The 17,129-nt window shown below is 52.4% G+C and overlaps 1 protein-coding gene across 2 annotated transcripts in view; it reads right to left on the minus strand.

The window, feature by feature from the left end:
- The window catches only part of LOC140429972 (sialic acid-binding Ig-like lectin 12), a 78,334-nt gene that overhangs the window by 46,850 nt on the left and 14,355 nt on the right, over positions 1 to 17,129 (minus strand). For both annotated transcript variants that reach the window (XM_072517557.1, XM_072517556.1), the window contains exon 2: positions 3,273 to 3,665. In XM_072517557.1, coding sequence (XP_072373658.1) covers positions 3,273 to 3,665 — 393 coding nt within the window. The remainder of the gene's footprint in view (positions 1 to 3,272; positions 3,666 to 17,129) is intronic.

Below are 17,129 nucleotides of genomic sequence, written 5' to 3' on the forward strand. Positions count from 1 at the left end.
CAGACTTCCAATGGCTTCCCGCCCACGAGCGCGAATGGGAGGAGCTAAAGACCAAGCTTACCACGGCCCCGGCATTGGCATTTTCTGATCCCACGAAGGAAAGAAAAATCTCAACGGATGCCAGCCAATCTGGCATTGGGGCAGTGCTCCTGCAACGCGATGAGGCCTCATCATGGGCCCCCGTTGCATATGCGTCACGTGCCATGACCCCCACGGAACAGCGTGACGCGCAGATCGAAAAGGAATGCCTGGGCCTGTTGACTGGGGTCGACAAATTTCATGATTACGTGTACGGCCTCCCCCAATTCACTGTCGAGACCGACCATCACCCGCTGGTCAAAATTATACAAAAAGACCTGAATGATATGACCCCCCCACCTCCAGCGCATTCTGCTTAAACTCTGGCGGTATGATTTCCAGCTCCTATACACCCCAGGCAAGGACCTGATCATAGCCGACGCTCTGTCCAGGGCAGTCAACACCCCATGTGACCTCGAGGGGTTCGTCTGCCAGGTTGACGCCCATGTGGCCTTCACGGCCTCCAATCTGCCGGCCTCGGATGAACGCCTTATCTACATTCGCCGCGAGACTGCGGCTGACTCCCTACTGCAGCGTGTCATGCGCCACATGACGGACGGGTGGCTCGAGGGCCAATGCCCGCAGTTCCACAATATCAGAGATGATCTGGCAGTAGTCCATGGTGTCCTCCTGAAGCTGGACCACATCGTGATCCCGCACAGCATGCGCCAGCTCGTTTTGGAACAGCTACACAAGGGCCATCTTGGCGTGGAGAAGTGCCGCCGACGGGCCCGAGAGGCAGTGTACTGGCCCGGCATCAATGAGGACATCGCCAACACAGTGCTCAACTGCTCCACCTGTCAGCGGTTCCAGCCGGCCCAACCACGTGAGACCCTACAGCCCCATGAGTTGGTCACGTCCCCTTGGTCCAAGGCAGGCGTTGACCTGTTCCATGCGCTCGGCAGGGCCCATGTTCCGATCGTAGACTATTTTTCGAACTACCCGGAGGTCGTACGCCTGCACGACATCACATCATCGGCGGTCATCCGTGCCTGCTCGTCACGGCATCCCACTCACTGAGATGTCAGACAATGGCCCCTGCTTCGCAAGCCAGGCATGGTCCAACTTTGCCAGGAGGTACAACTTTGTGCATGTGACATCCAGTCCCCTGTACCCCCAATCCAATGGCAAAGCGGAAAAGGGCGTCCACATCGTCAAACGGCTCCTCTGCAAGGCTGCCGTTGCAGGATCCGACTTCTACCTCACCTTGCTGGCCTATCGTTCGGCCCCACTCTCCACAGGCCTGTCGCCAGCCCAGCTGCTCATGGGTCGCACCCTCAGGATCACGGTGCTGTCCATTCACGTCCCAGACCTCGACCACGTTCCGGTCCTTCAGCGGATGCAACAGTCTCGTGCACAACACAAGGCGGCGCATGACGCTCGGGCGACTGATCTCCCTGCTCTGGCGCCGGATGACAACGTCCGCATCCATCTTCCGGAGGGTGGCTGGTCTGCGACTGCTGTGGTTCTTCGGCAGGTGTCTCCCCGCTCGTTCCTGGTTCGTCTGCCAGATGGTTCCATTCGCCGCCGCAATCGGCGTGCCCTTCGTCTCATTCCACCTTCGCTACGTGACCCTCTGCCAGTGCCACGCCCTCCTGTTGTCCCTGACCTGGACTATGTGGAGACTCCGAATACTCTGCATCCTCCTCACTCTGACGTGGCCCAGCCCGTTCCTCAGCCGGTGGCTCCTGACCCACCCTTGAGGCGGTCAACCAGAATTCGTCGCCCGCCTCAGAGACTTGACTTATGAGTTTTACGATGTTGGACTCTTTGATCTGTTCTGTTATCCTGTTTCATCGTTCCAATAGTTTGTATAGAATGTTCATTTCGTTGTTGGTGTGACACCCTAGTTCTCTGCACCAGGTACCTTCCCGTGTAAATAGATGAGCCTCATGTACATAGTCATGTAAATAACACGCACACACATAGTCAGGTACATTCACGACACGATATTTATTGTCACGCAGGCACATGTTCTTTATATAAAAGGGGGATGTCATAATATACAGCAGTATATTATGGTGCAGACACACACTGATGGACATGCAGTGGGACCAATCAGCATACACAACACCGCAGCCAATCACCAGTGAGAGCACACACACTATAAAGACAGGGGACAGGAGAGTTCCCGCTCATTCGAGTAGCAGCCAGCTCGGAGCACAGAGCTCACAGCCTGCAACACAGACATTCACCATGTGCTGAGTGCATCACCTGGTTAGGACTAGGCAAGGGTCAACACGGCAGCACGGTAGCATTGTGGATAGCACAATTGCTTCACAGCTCCAGGGTCCCAGGTTCGATTCCCGGCTTGGGTCACTGTCTGTGCGGAGTCTGCACATTCTCCACGTGTGTGCGTGGGTTTCCTTCGGGTGCTCCGGTTTCCTCCCACAGTCCAAAGATGTGTGGGTTAGGTGGATTGGCCATGCTAAATTGCCCATAGTGTCCAAAATTGCCCTTAGTGTTGGGTTGGGTTACTGGGTTATGGGAATTAGGTGGAGGTGTGGACCTTGGGTAGGATGCTCTTTCCAAGAGCCGGTGCAGACTTGATGGGCCGAATGGCCTCCTTCTGTACTGTAAATTCTATGTAAACAGTTAAAGCTGGTATTGCATTTACCCACAGTTCAAGTATGTTAATATAGTTAACCTTATAATAAAATAGAGTTGCACCACTTCCAGTGTTGGTGACTTGTTTGTGATCCAGAACACCCAACACAACAAACAGAATGATCAGTTCAGTCTGCGGAACGTTTCGATTCCATTTGTTGTGTATCTTTCGACTTCACAACAGAATGGGTACTCCAAGGCTCCACTCATCTCTCTCACAGGCGGCACCAACACACCCATCTTTCATCCTGAACTCCCTGGTTTCAGATAGATCACACGGCCCATTCAACCCAGTCAGATTCATTCATCCAAAACCTGAAATCACCCCACCCCCTTTGCCAAATCAAATTGTCCTTTAAATTGGTTCAAGGATTACGTCGCCTCCCCCCCAGTCCCAATAGCCTGTCCAGAAGTCCCCCCCTCATCCCACCATGTGCTCACCCAGTGAGAGCTCAAGAGGTACCAGGCGAGATGCCATTGGTTAAGATTTTGGAGGTTGGGCAAGTGGCAAACACGAGGGCTGGGGGGGGGGGGTCTGTACCCGTTGAATTCAGGGGACAGCTACCACTCTGAACATTGATACTCACCATTCACTGTCAGTCTGGTTCCTGGCTGTGCACCAAAATTGTCAATATTGAGCTCCACACGGCAGCGATAAACATTACTGTCCGCCCGGCTCAGTCGCTCCATCATTATTGAGACATCATTGTTGCTGAGATTGCCCACGAATCGGAATCGACTCCCAGCATCCTGCTGCTTCCCATTCTCACACGGCTCACCCTGTGAAGGGTCTGTACCAGGATATGCACATTGGAAAATCAGTCCATTCACTGGGTCAGAGGTGAACCACATCACGGAGCCGTTGACGCTCCGATCACGGGGTGGGGGGTGGGTGAAGGCACACGGCAGGATAGCCGTCCCCCCTTCCCCAGCACTCACACGATCCGCCACTGTCATTGTCCAACCATTCAGAGAAGTCTCTGTGCGGAGAGAGAGAGAGAATATTAAAACAGCACAGGGACAGACAGCAGTGTTTCAAAAACAAACTGTGAGGCTCAATATACTGAGTCTGTTATATAGAGAGCACAGGTACATCACTCGATCAGATTGGGATGGTTGGACATGGATATTGGCCATTATGGATTGAGTTACAGGCTGGAGTATAACAAGAGTGCTTCACGTGATCTGTAAACATATTCCCCAGGTTAGGTTGGGGTGTCTTGGGTTTTGTTTTTAGATCATTTGAAGAGAGGGTGTGTTGCCTGAGGGTTGTTTGAACACTCTCCTGTTATAACCTGCCTGCTTACCATTGGCTGGGGACTAATGACAATCCCACAATCCTGTGGGAGTATGAGCTTCCCCAATGAGGGGGGCGGAGAAACCATTAGTAAACTCCATGTATAAATAAAGCTGGCCAGTTTGGAACCAGCAGGAAGGAGTGTGCAGCAAGTGAAGTTGCTGCTGCTGCTGCTGCTGCTGCTGCTGCTGCTGCTGCTGCTGCTGCTGCTGCTGCTGCTGCTGCTGCTGCTGCTGCTGCTGCTGCTGCTGCTGCTGCTGCTGCTGCTGCTGCTGCTGCTGCTGCTGCTGCTGCTGCTGCTGCTGCTGCTGCTGCTGCTGCTGCTGCTGCTGCTGCTGCTGCTGCTGCTGCTGCTGCTGCTGCTGCTGCTGCTGCTGCTGCTGCTGCTGCTGCTGCTGCTGCTGCTGCTGCGTGATTACTTTGTATCAGCCATGATTGAATGGTGGAGTGGACTCAATGGGCCAAATGGCCTTACTTCCGCTCCTATGTCTTATGGTATCCTTAAAACTCGTGCTGGATTCTTCGTGGCCCTCACAAAACTGGTGACGAAGGTTAAAGTGAATAGCTGTCTACACTGCTGAAGCCACCTCCCTGGATTTTTGTTGGATACAGGTTGGAAGTTGTTTTCTATTATACCATGCCTCTGTACGGACGTTTGGATGTTTTTGATGCTGAGCTGGAACCAGTACACACAACGGATGCGTTACTATTTCCGGGCAAACAAATATCACCGAAAACGAGCGCCAGGTGGTCATATTGCTCACCGCCTGCGGCCCGCATACGTTTGGGGTGATTAGGAGCCTTACGTACCCAGCTGCGCCAGACACCAAAACGTTTGATGAACTTGTGAATATAGTGGGGCAACATTTTAACCCAACATCGTCCACGATAGTCCAGTGTTACCGGTTTAATACCGCTGAGAGGACCCCTGGAGAATCCCTTGCCGACTTTCTATCCAGGCTACGCAAGATTGCGAAGTACTGTGACTATGGTGAGACCTTGTCAGAAATGTTACGCGACCGTTTGGTTTGCGGTATTAACAATATGGCCACCCAGAGAAAGTTGTTAGCTGAGCCAACATTGACTTTTCAACAGGCCATTCAAATAGTATTGTCCCGAGAGAGCGCAGAGCGAGGAGTGCAGGAGCTACAGGGAATGGAAGTGCATGCCTTGGGGCGCAACCCCTTCCGTCCGAAAACGTCCCCCCGTATCCAAGTTGAACCTTGGGTGAGGCAAAGTCCGGACCGACGCCAGTGGCCGTCGGACATTCCTCCCCGAAGGGCGCCTTCTCCAGAACCAATGGATGAGGAGCCATGTCTGTGTCAGACTTGTAGGCGCCGACCCCGTCGCGGACGGCGGTCTTGGGGGCGCCAGAGGAGCCGTCGTTCCAACCGAAACTGGGACCAGCCCAGGGGCCGTAACTGGGGCCAGCCCAGGGGCCGTACCTTCCATGTGGATGAACCTGCGGTGACTATTCCTGAGGACGTGGAGACGGAGGACAACTGCCTGCAGCTGCATTGTGTGGCAGCTCCCCATGTGGCCCCCATTAAGGTGACAGTACGGGTCAGTGGTCACCCGCTTGAGATGGAGTTGGACACTGGCGCAGCGGTCTCCGTGATCGCCCAGAGGACATTCGACCGCATCAAGCAGGGTATACAGACCCTTACATTAACCGACTCACAGGCCAGGTTGGCCACCTACACGGGGGAACCACTGGACATTGCAGGAACTACAATGACCCCTGTTGTTTATGGATGCCAGGAGGGGCGTTTCCCACTTATCGTGGTCCGCGGCCAGGGGCCAGCCTGTTGGGTCAGGGCTGGTTGCGCCATTTGCGGTTGCAATGGCAGCACATCCTCTAAACAGTTTCTGGAGGGTTGACTGAGGTGCTAGGACGATACCCAGATGTATTCCAGCCTGGTTTGGGGAAAATAAAAGGGGCCGTAGCCCGTATCCAAGTTGAACCAGGAGCCACGCCGCGCTATTTCCGGGCGCGCCCGGTGCCTTACGCCTTGCTCGAGAAGGTAGAAGGGGAGCTCACTCGTTTGGAGAGTTTGGGTATTATCAGGCCCGTCCGTGTTGTTGACTGGGCAGCACCAATTGTACCTGTAATGAAGCCAGATGCCACAGTTCGCTTGTGTGGCGACTATAAACGTACAGTGAATACGGCTTCCCGGCTCGACCGATATCCAATGCCTCGCATAGAGGATCTCTATGCGAAGCTTGCAGGTGGACTCTCGTTCAGAAATTTAGATATGAGTCACGCCTACCTACAGTTGGAGCTGGACCCTGCCTCCCGACCGTATGTAACGATTAATACACACCGGGGCCTGTATGAATATACACGGTTGCCCTTTGGAGTATCCTCTGCCTGCTCTATTTTTCAACGTGTTATGGAGGGCATTTTGAGAGGTTTACTGCGTGTCGCTGTCTATTTAGATGACGTTTTGATTACAGGGACGTCGGAGCAGGAACATTTGGAAAATCTGGAGACTGTCCTTAGACGCCTTTCGGAGGCTGGAGTCCGTTTACGTCGCACAAAGTGAGTATTTCAGGCAAAGGAAGTAGTCTACCTAGGTTATCGGGTGGACCGCGAAGGTCTGCACCCCGTCGCAGAGAAGGTGCGCGCGATTCAACATGCCCCCGCCCCGACTGACACTTCGCACCTTCGTTCTTTTCTCGGTCTCGTAAACTATTACGGGAAGTTCCTCCCCAATCTGGCAACTACGCTGGCCCCTTTGCACCTTCTGCTAAAGAAAAATCACACCTGGGTTTGGGGTCAGCCGCAAGAAACCGCTTTCCGGCGGGTAAATCAACAATTGTCGTCGTCTGGGTTACTAACCCACTATGATCCTGGAAAGCCTTTGCTCGTCACATGTGATGCATCCCCGTATGGTATTGGGGCCGTCCTGTCCCACAAGATGGAGAATGGGGCCGAGCGGTCGATAGCTTTCGCCTCCCGCACATTGACTGCAGCGGAGAGAAAGTACGCGCAGATCGAGAAGGAGGGCCTGGCAGTGTTTTTTGCGGTGAAACGCTTCCACCAGTACGTGTATGGCCGCCATTTCACTATCGTGACTGATCATAAGCCTCTGCTGGGACTTTTCAGAGAGGATAAGCCAATACCGCCCATTGCTTCCGCACGGATCCAGCGCTGGGCTTTGTTGCTTGCTGCATACGAGTATTCTCTGGAGCACAAACCAGGAACGCAGATAGCAAATGCCGGCGCACTGAGCCGATTGCCTTTATCGACCGGCCCCATGTCGACCCCCACGACCGGTGAGGTGGTTGCAACCCTAAATTTTATGGACACCTTGCCTGTCACGGCATCACAGATCCGTGAGTGGACCCAGACGGAGCCAGTCCTGTCAAAAGTTCGGCACATAGTCCTGTATGGTGGGCAGCATAGACAGCTCCCAGGCGAGTTGCGGGCATTTTCCTCCAAGCTGTCAGAATTCAGCGTGGAAGACGGCATCCTCTGGTGGGGGACGCGTGTGATTGTCCCGGAAAAAGGCCAGTAGCTGATACTAACAGACTTGCACAATGGACATCCAGGTGTGACCAAAATGAAAATGTTGGCCCGGAGTTATGTCTGGTGGCCAGGCCTCGACACCGACATTGAGAAGGTGGCCCAAAACTGCGCCATTTACCAGGAGCATCAGAAGCTTCCGCCGGCCGCACCCCTACATCACTGGGAATGGCCAGGGCGGCCTTGGGCACGCTTGCATGCAGATTTCGCAGGCCCTTTTCAAGGATCCATGTTCCTTCTATTAATCGACGCCCAGTCTAAATGGCTAGAGGTGCATAAGATGCAGGGGACAACATCCTGCGCAACAATTGAAAAGATGCGTTTGTCTTTTAGTACGCATGGCCTCCCCGAGGTGCTGGTCACGGATAACGGCACTCCATTCACGAGTGAGGAGTTTGCGAGGTTCACGAAGATGAACAGCATACGCCATATCCGCACTGCCCCTTACCACCCGGCTTCAAATGGGTTGGCAGAGCGCGCAGTGCGGACATTCAAAAGAGGCCTAAAGAAGCAGTCTTCCGGATCAATGGACACGAGACTGGCTCGCGTTTTGTTTACGTATAGGACCACCCCCCATGCGGTGACTGGGGTAGCTCCCGCAGAACTCCTAATGGGCCGGAGACTTCGCACCCGCCTTAGTATGGTTTTCCCGGACATTGGCGCAAAAGTACGCCGCACACAAGACCGGCAGGGACAGGGATTTTCTCGGCATCGGCCGATTCGGCAGTTTGCGCCCGGTGACCCAGTGTTCGTTCACAATTTTGCTGGTGGTGCCCAGTGGGTTCCTGGTGTAATCTTTCGGCAAACGGGCCCTATATCTTACCAGGTGCAAGCCCAGGGTCGTCTCCAGCGCAAACATGTAGACCACGTTCGGTCCAGAGGACTATCCCCTCCAAAGATTCCCTGCCCCCGGAGCTCATTTCTACAGCCGCAGAGACCAGAGACAAGGGAAGGTAGTCCTCACAATCTTCCTCTGGTGCCTCACTCGAAGCCTGCGCAGGTCGTTCCAGAACCGAATGGAGATAGAGACGCTGACATGACGGAGGCAGCAGACTCTGACTCCGAGATGGAGACACAGGACGCATCAGAGGGGGAATCCTCGGGTCCACGGGCCGTGGATGTACAACCGTTATGCCGTTCATCACGGAAGCGCCGGTCTCCGTCTCGTAACACGCCGCCTGATCCAGCGCCGCGTGCAAATGGTGTCCGGCCTGCGGCAAAACGAGTCCGACGCCCTCCTTCGCCAGGGTCTTCGGTGGATTCCTTGGACTTTGTGGGGAGAGGGATCTTATAACCTGCCTGCTTACCATTGGCTGGGGACTAATGACAATCCCACAATCCTGTGGGAGTATGAGCTTCCCCAATGAGGGGTGCGGAGAAACCATTAGTAAACTCCTAGTATAAATAAAGCTGGCCAGTTTGGAACCAGTAGGAAGGAGTGTGCAGTAAGGGAAGTTGCTGCTGCTGTTATATATATATATATATATATATATATGTTATTGTAAATAAATGTTATTACTTTGTATCCTTAAAACTCGTGCTGGATTCTTTGTGGCCCTTACAAAACTCCAAAAGTATCGGAAAGACCCAGAGTTAACTGAAGAACATAACACAGGACCGTCACTGCAGAATCTTTCCAATTTACCTTCTCATAACTCCACAGTATTGTGCAGCCGGCCTTCAACCAACTGCCTCATTTGTCACGCGTGGCATGGCTTGGAAATGGTTTGCAAGCCCCAAATCAGGAAACTTTGACCAATGCCTTCTGAAATTCGTGGAAACCCTATCCCTTTATCCACCGGTTCAGTGACCTCTCTAGAGTTCCCATAGATACACCATGCAGGGCCGCAGAGCAAGGCCAGAAGGTGGACTTAGTCTGGGGGCTCTTGGTCAACCAGCACAGACTCAATGGGCCGATTGGCCTCCTTCTCCGTTGTAAATTTCCTGCCATTCCTTGGATCTTTGGAATTCTCTATCCCAGAGAGCTGACGAAGATATGGGGCTGGTGTGGGCAGGTGGGGTGATGGTAGAAGACCAGCCATCACCTTGTCGAATGATGGAGATGGGGCTGGTGTGGGCAGGTGGGGTGATGGTAGAAGACCAGCCATCACCTTGTCGAATGATGGAGCAGGTTTGAAGGACCAAATGGCCGACCCAGGTTCCTATTTCTTATGGAGCTTGGTGAAGTGGAGTTTCCGAGCCAGACAGCAATTAAAATGATTCTCAGGCTGTAAGCTTAGAAAGTGCAGACCTGTGAGTAAGACAATTTGTTTCGGCAAACACCTCTCCAGAGGACAGCTTGCTGGAATGGGCGGCACGGTGGTTAGCACTGCTGCCTCACAGCGTCAGGGACCTGGGTTCAATCCCTGCCTCGGGAGACTGTCTGTGTGGAGTTTGCAAGTTCTCCCCGTGTCTGCGTGGGTTTCCTCCGGGTGCTCCGGTTTCCTCCCACAGTCCAAAGATGTGTAGGTTAGATGGATTGGCCATGATAAATTGTCACGGTTAGGTGGGGTTCCAGGGTTAGGGTGTGGATGTGGCCTTAAGTGGGGTGCTCTTTCCAAGGGCAGGTGCAGACCCGATGGGCCGAATGGCCTCCTTCTACACTGTAAATTCTCTGAATGTTGGTGCTTAGCGTCCACTTTGACTCTGCGTGTCTGTCCCCGACAGGCATTACTGCTGATGTTATTTCTACAACTGAAAACAATGACCCTGTGCTGTCTCTGGGAGGGGACAACGGTGTAGTGGCAATGTCACTGGACCAGTAAACCTTAGGCCCAGGTTAATGCTCTGGGGACACCGGTTCAAATCCCACCACAGCAGCTGGTGGAATTTAAATAAGCGGTGTCACAGTGTCACGATGTCAGCTATGTTGGAGGAGGCATTGTGATTGCAACACAACTAGAATAATCTGCAAAAGCAAGTTGCGGCAGATGCTGGAATCTGAATCAAAAACAGAAAATGCTGGACAATCTCAGCTGGGCAGCACGGTAGCACAAGTGGCTAGCACTGTGGCTTCAGAGCGCCAGGGTCCCAGGTTCGATTCCAGCTTGGGTCACTGTCTGTGCGGAGTCTGCACGTTCTCCCTATGTCTGCGTGGGTTTCCTCCGGGTGCTCCGGTTTCCTTCCACAGCCCAAAGATGTGCGGGTTAGGTGGATTGGCCAGGATAAATTGCCCAGAGTGACCAAAAAGGTTAGAAGAGGTTATTGAGTTACAGGGATAGGGTGGAAGGAAGGGCTTTAGTGGGTCGGTGCAGACTCGATGGGCCGAATGGCCTCCTTCTGCTCTGTATGTTCCACGTTTTATGTTCTATGGTATGGCAGCATCTGTGGCAAGAGAACAGAGCTGATGTTTCGAGTCTGGATGACTCTTCATCAGAATAGTATATGAGCTGTTTTGAAACTGTATCATTGGGGAAGTCCGGGACGTCAAAGAATAAAAGCTGTTTGATGTTTGAACGAGAGACCCTGGGCAGGATTCGCCATTCGGGAGACTAGGTCCCCACGTCGGCGTGAAAACGGTGGTATTTTACGCCAGGAAAACTGGTGCAAAACGGCCATCGATTCCCTGCTCTGGTGGGGTGGGGGTGGGCGGGGGGGGGGGGGAGCAGCCAGGCAGCCTAGAACTCCCAGCTATAGCTGCCGTTACGGCCCGGAGCAATACCGGGTCCGTGGCCGCGCTTGCGCACGGCAGCAGTCTGCGCCCGCCCCGCCCCGCTTCATGCCGGATGCGGCCCGCAAAAAATATTCCCCCCCCCCTTCGGCCAGCTTGTGCGCCCTAGACCGCCCCCCCCCGCGCACACAGTGCCCCCAGCCCCGAATAAAGCCCACCCCCTGCCCGCGGACCGGCCCTCCCCCGACTGTGGCGGCGCTGGACTGAGTCGGCAGCCGCCACGCCGAGTTCCCGACGGATGAGACCATGCGAGACCCACTCCGTCGGGAACCCGGCCAGTCGGGGATGGAGCATCGCGGGGAGGGCCTCAGGCAATGACCTGAGGCCGTGGATACGGCGTGCAACGTACTCCTAGAGTACGGCGCTTCCCAGGAGGCGGGGCATCGCGAAAGAGGCGCCGCTCCCGATTTCATCATCATCGGGGATTCTCCGCCCATCGCCGGTCACGATTCCACCGTCGGGGGTCAGAGACTCCAGCCCCCTGTGTAAATGTTTGTTTAAAATGCTCCACAACAGGTGGCACTATTTCTGCAGGAGCAAGATATAATGGATGCTGTAAATATATAATAAAAACAGCAAATAGTGGGAATACCCAGCAGGTCAGACAGCCTTGGTGAGGGAGAGAAACAGACTTTTGAATGACCCTTCGTCAGCAACAATTAAAGGTGATACAGACATTAAATAGGAAATGGGATGGAGGAGAGGAAATAACAAAAGGGATGGTCTGTGATAGGGTGGAAAGCAGGAGGGATTAAATAAGTAAAGGGTTCATGGCGCAAGGTCTGAAAGGAGATGAAAAAGGGACTGATGAAGAAACAGAAGGTGTGTCTAGCGGAAAATGGCAGAATCACAAAGAGTTGTGGTCCAGAGAAAAATATAAGTAAAAAAAAAAGACGAGTTCAAGGTCGCAAATAGTTCAACTCAATGTTGAGCCCAGGAGGCTGTGAAGTGCCTCATCGACAGATATGGGGCTGTTCCTGCAGCTTGCACTGAGCGCCTTTGGAACACTGCTGGTGGTCAAGGACAGAGAGGTCAGAGTGTGAACAAAGTCGAAAATCAAAATGAGAGGCAACTGCAAGAAGGTTTCTTTTGAGTCAGAATCCAGCGTGTTCTTAATAAATTTTGTTTCTCCATTGCCTTGCAGTCAGTTCAAACTTAACCTTCTCAAGAGTCAAGAATTCCAACAGGTCCCCCCGCCACGCCAGGGTGGAGAGGTTGCTCTCCAACCTATCAGGATCCGCCTTCGGGCGATCAACGAGGCGAAGGCTACGACATCTGCCTCCGCTCCCGTTTCCAACCCTGGCTGGTCCGACACCCCGAATATGGCCTCCCGGGGGCCCGTGTCCAGTTTCACGGGCACCACTTTAGAAATTACCCTAAAAACCTCCTTCCAGTAAGCCTCTAGCTTTGGACAGGACCAAAAGATAAGAACGTGATTAGCGGGCCCCCCCCCCCCCCCCCCCCGCCCCCCCCGCAGCCTTTCCAATTCCTCCGCTTTAACAGTTTCAATGAGTCAATTACTTCCTCGTTCCCCATGACTTTGCAGCATCTTAATTGCTGTAAAAAGAGGCATGTCGAACTATTTTGTCTTGAACTCATCAGGATACTTGACAAGAATGCCAGTATAAGGGGCAAATAACAATTTAGATTGCATGAGGTTTTGGCTTTTGTACATACTGAAACGCACCATACGCCGAGGACACGCCAAACGGAAGCCGGGTTTTGTTACCTGTTGCTGCGATTGGCTTCTGTATTTTTATGATTTTGTGTATATTTAAAATGCCTTCAATTCGTACAGAGCCTTGTGTGTGTTGATAGTCACATACTTCCTCGAGTCCTGACCAAACCTATCTGAAAATAAGCGTTACTCATGTGTTTTGTAAAAGTCGATCTACCAGCCAATGTGGCATGTGGATCCTCTATCCTGGGCAGCGGGTAATGGTCTAACCTAGAAGCCGTGTTCACTGTTAGCTTATAATCGCCACAAAGGCGAACCGTCCGATCCGGCTTCAGTACTGGGACCACCGGCGTCGCCCAGTCAGCGAAACGCGCCGACTGGGTGATTCCCAAAGTTTCCAACCGTCAAGCTCGGTCTCGAAGGTGGCACGGGGCGCAGTGGTTAGCACTGGGACTTTGCCGCTGAGGACCGGGATCGAATCCCAGCCCTTGTTTCCTCGGATATTATTGGGTCTGAAGAAGGACTGCATTCGCTCTGCGTACTGATTCCAGGTTTCTACACCGGGGTCAAAGGCATCCAAACGCCCAAAAGAGGCATCGTCACTCACCCAGCTTCACAGCGATGCCCCGAAGAAAGGAATTCAATGTGGGGAGGTGGCTAAGCTGCAGAGGTTGCACGGCAACAACTCCGGGTTTACCCTCGTTTCCAGTTTAATAAAAGGCTTGTGGAGTCCAACGTATTTGATATACATTATATACATGATTTGATTTATTGTCACATGTACCGAAGTACAGTGAAAAGTACTTTTTTGCGGCCGAGGGAACGTACACAGTACGTACATAGAATCATAGAATTTACAGTGCAGAAGGAGGCCATTTGGCCCATCGAGTCTGCACCGGCTCTTGAAAAGAGCACCCTACCCAAGCCCACACCCCCACCCTATCCCCATAACCCAACCCAACACTAAGGGCAATTTTGGACACTAAGGGCAATTTATCATGGCCAATCCACCTAACCTGCACATCTTTGGACTGTGGGAGGAAACCGGAGCGCCCGGAGGAAACCCACGCACACACGGGGAGAACGTGCAGACTCCGCACAGACAGTGACTCAAGCCAGGAATCGAACCTGGGACCCTGGAGCTGTGAAGCAATTGTGCTAACCACTGTGCTACCGTGCTGCCCACAAACTACATAGACTACATAGTAGACAAAGAGAGTAATCGACAGAGAACATTGACAAATGGTACATCGACAAACAGTGATTGGTTACAGTGCGGAACAAGGGGCCAAACAAAACAAATACCGGTACTGCCATGAGTACCGGTAGCGCCTCACCAGATACTCTCGCTCTTAATGGTGGGTTCCAGACTGACCAGCCTTTTATACAAGTAAGAGTAAGATACCACGCCCCAGCGGGGGGGCGGGGGGGGCTCGTACTCCTCCAGGACCACAAGAAAACAATCACCCCCCCCCCCCCGACCGTATGGCCCTGGTGGGTTATTAAAAATGGTTACCCTGATAAGATCTGTATATCACGCAAACTCAAGACCGGCCCAAGGCTGTCACGTTCGTCTCCAAAAAGTGCCCAGTCTAGCCCAGATTACCCTGGATGGGCAAAGGATCTCAAACGTTTGAGCAGCAGGTGAGGTGAGGCTGGCGGTGTCACGCTGGATTTGTGAAGTAGCAATACGTGTGGTATTCGGCACGAGCGGTGCAGCCGTTAAACGTTCTGCTTACCGTACAATTGAGCGATGTATGAATTTCAGTGCCAGTGTGATGCTCAGTCTGTAGGCTGTACAGCCCAAAGACTGGTGGCTTCTATCAAACAGCGGGTCCCTTCCGTTGTTCACAGCTGACAAGTATAGTGGCCATCACTAAGGAGAAGGCTCTGGGGAAACTGAAAGGGCTGAAGGTGGATAAGTCACCAGGACCGGATGGACTATACCCCGGCATTCTAAGAGAGATAGCTGCGGAGATTGTGGATCTTTCAGGAATCACTGGAGGCAGGGAGGGTCCCAGAGGACTGCAAAGAGGCTAATGTAACACCGCTGTTTAAGAAGGGAGGGAGGCAGGGCGGCACAGTGGCGCAATGGTTAGCACTTCTGCCTATGGCGCTGTGGACCCAGGTTCGATCCCGGCTCTGGGTCACTGTCCATCTGGAGTTTGCACCTTCTCCCTGTTTCTATATGGGTTTCACCCCCACAACCCAAAGATGTGCAATTTAAGCAGATTGGCCACGGTAAATTGCCCCTCAATTGGGAAAAAATTATTGGGTACTCTAAATTTATTTTTTTAAAAGAAGGGAGGGTGGCAGAAGATGGAAATTATAGGCCGGTTAGCCTGACTTCGGTCATTGGTAAGATTTTAGAGTCTGGTATTAAAGATGAGATCGCAGAGTACTTGGAAGTGCGTGGTAAAATAGGACTGAGTCAGCATGGCTTTGTCAAAGGGAGGTCATGTCTGACAAATCTGTTAGAGTTCTTTGAGGAGGTAACAAGGAAGTTAGACAAAGGAGAACCAGTGGATGTTATTTATTTAGATTCCAGAAGACCTTTGGCAAGGTGCCGCATAGGAGACTGTTAAATAAGTTAAGAGCCTATAGTGTTAAGGAGAGGATTGGCTGACTGGCAGAAGGCAGAGAGTGGGGATAAAGGGGTCTTTTTCAGGATGGCAGACGGTGACTAGTGGTGTGCCTCAGGGATCTGTGCTGGGACCACAACTTTTCACAATGTACATTAATGATCTGTAAAAAGGTACTGAAGGTACTGTTGCTAAGTTTGCAGATGATACAAAGATATGCAGAGGGACAGGTAGTATCGAGGAAGCAAGGAGGCTGCAGAAGGATTTGGACAGGCTAGGAGAGTGGGCAATGAAGTGGCAGATGGAATACAATGTGGAAAAGTGTGAGGTTGTGCACTTTGGAAGGAGGAATTTAGGCATAGACTATTTTCTAAATGGGGAAATGCTTCGGAAATCAGAAGCACAAAGGGACTTGGGAGTCCTTGTTCATGATTCTCGTAAGGTTAACGTGCAGGTTCAGTTGGCAGTTTGGAAGGCAAATGCAATGTTAGCATTCAAGCACAACAGCACTTGTACTTCCTCAGGAAACTGAGGAAATTCGGCATGTCCGCATTAACCCTTCCCAACTTTTACAGATGCACCACAGAAAGCATCCTATCTGGCTGCACCACAGCCTGGTATGGCAACTGCTCGGCCCAGGACCGCAAGAAACTTCAGAGAGTCGTGAACACCGCCCAGTCCATCACACGAACCTGCCTCCCATCCATTGACTCCATCTACACCTCCCGCTGCCTGGGGAAAGCGGGCAGCATAATCAAAGCCCCCTCCCACCCGGCTGCCTCACTCTTCCAACTTTTTCCATCGGGCAGGAGATACAAAAGTCTGAGAACACGCACAAACAGATTAAAAAACAGCTTCCCCGCTGTTACCAGACTGTTAAACGATCCTCTTGTGAACTGACCTGATTAATACTACACCCTGTATGCTTCACCCGATGCCGGTGTTTACGTAGTTACATTGTATATGTTGTGTTGCCCTTTTATGTATTTTCTTTTCTTTTCTTCTCATGTACTTAATGATCTGTTGAGCTGCTCGCAGAAAAATACTTTTCACTGTCCCTCGGTACACGTGACAATAAACAAATTCAAATTCATGTTGAGAGGGCTAGAATACAAGACTGGGGATGTACGTCTGATGCTGTCTAAAGCTCTGGTGAGATCCTATTTGGAGGATTGTGAGCAGTTTTGGGCCCCATATCTAAGGAAGGATGTGCTGGCCTTGGAAAGAGTCCAGAGGAGGTTCACAAGAATGATCCCTGGAATGAAGAACTTGTCGTATGAGGAACGGTTGAGGACTCTGGGTCTGTACTCGTTGGAGTTTAGAAGGATGAGGTGGGATCTTATTGAAACTTACAGGATACTGCGAGGCCTGGATAGAGTGGACGTGGAGAGGATATTTCTACGAGTAGGAAAAATTAGAACCAGAGGGCACAATCTTAAACTAAAGGGGCAGCACGGTTGCATAGTGGTTAGCATTGTGGCTTCATAGCGGCAGGGTCCCAGGTTCGATTCCCGGCTGGGTCACTGTCTGTGCAGAGTCTGCACATTCTCCCCGTGTCTGCGTGGGTTTCCACCGGGTGCTCCGGTTTCCTCCCACAAGTCCCGAAAGATGTGCTGTTGGTAATTTGGACATTCTGAATTCTCCCTCTGTGTACCCGAACAGGCGCCGAAATGTGGCGACTAGGGGAT

This window comes from Scyliorhinus torazame, chromosome 9 (assembly GCF_047496885.1).
Source record: "Scyliorhinus torazame isolate Kashiwa2021f chromosome 9, sScyTor2.1, whole genome shotgun sequence".
NCBI classification, from domain to species: Eukaryota; Metazoa; Chordata; class Chondrichthyes; order Carcharhiniformes; family Scyliorhinidae; genus Scyliorhinus; species Scyliorhinus torazame.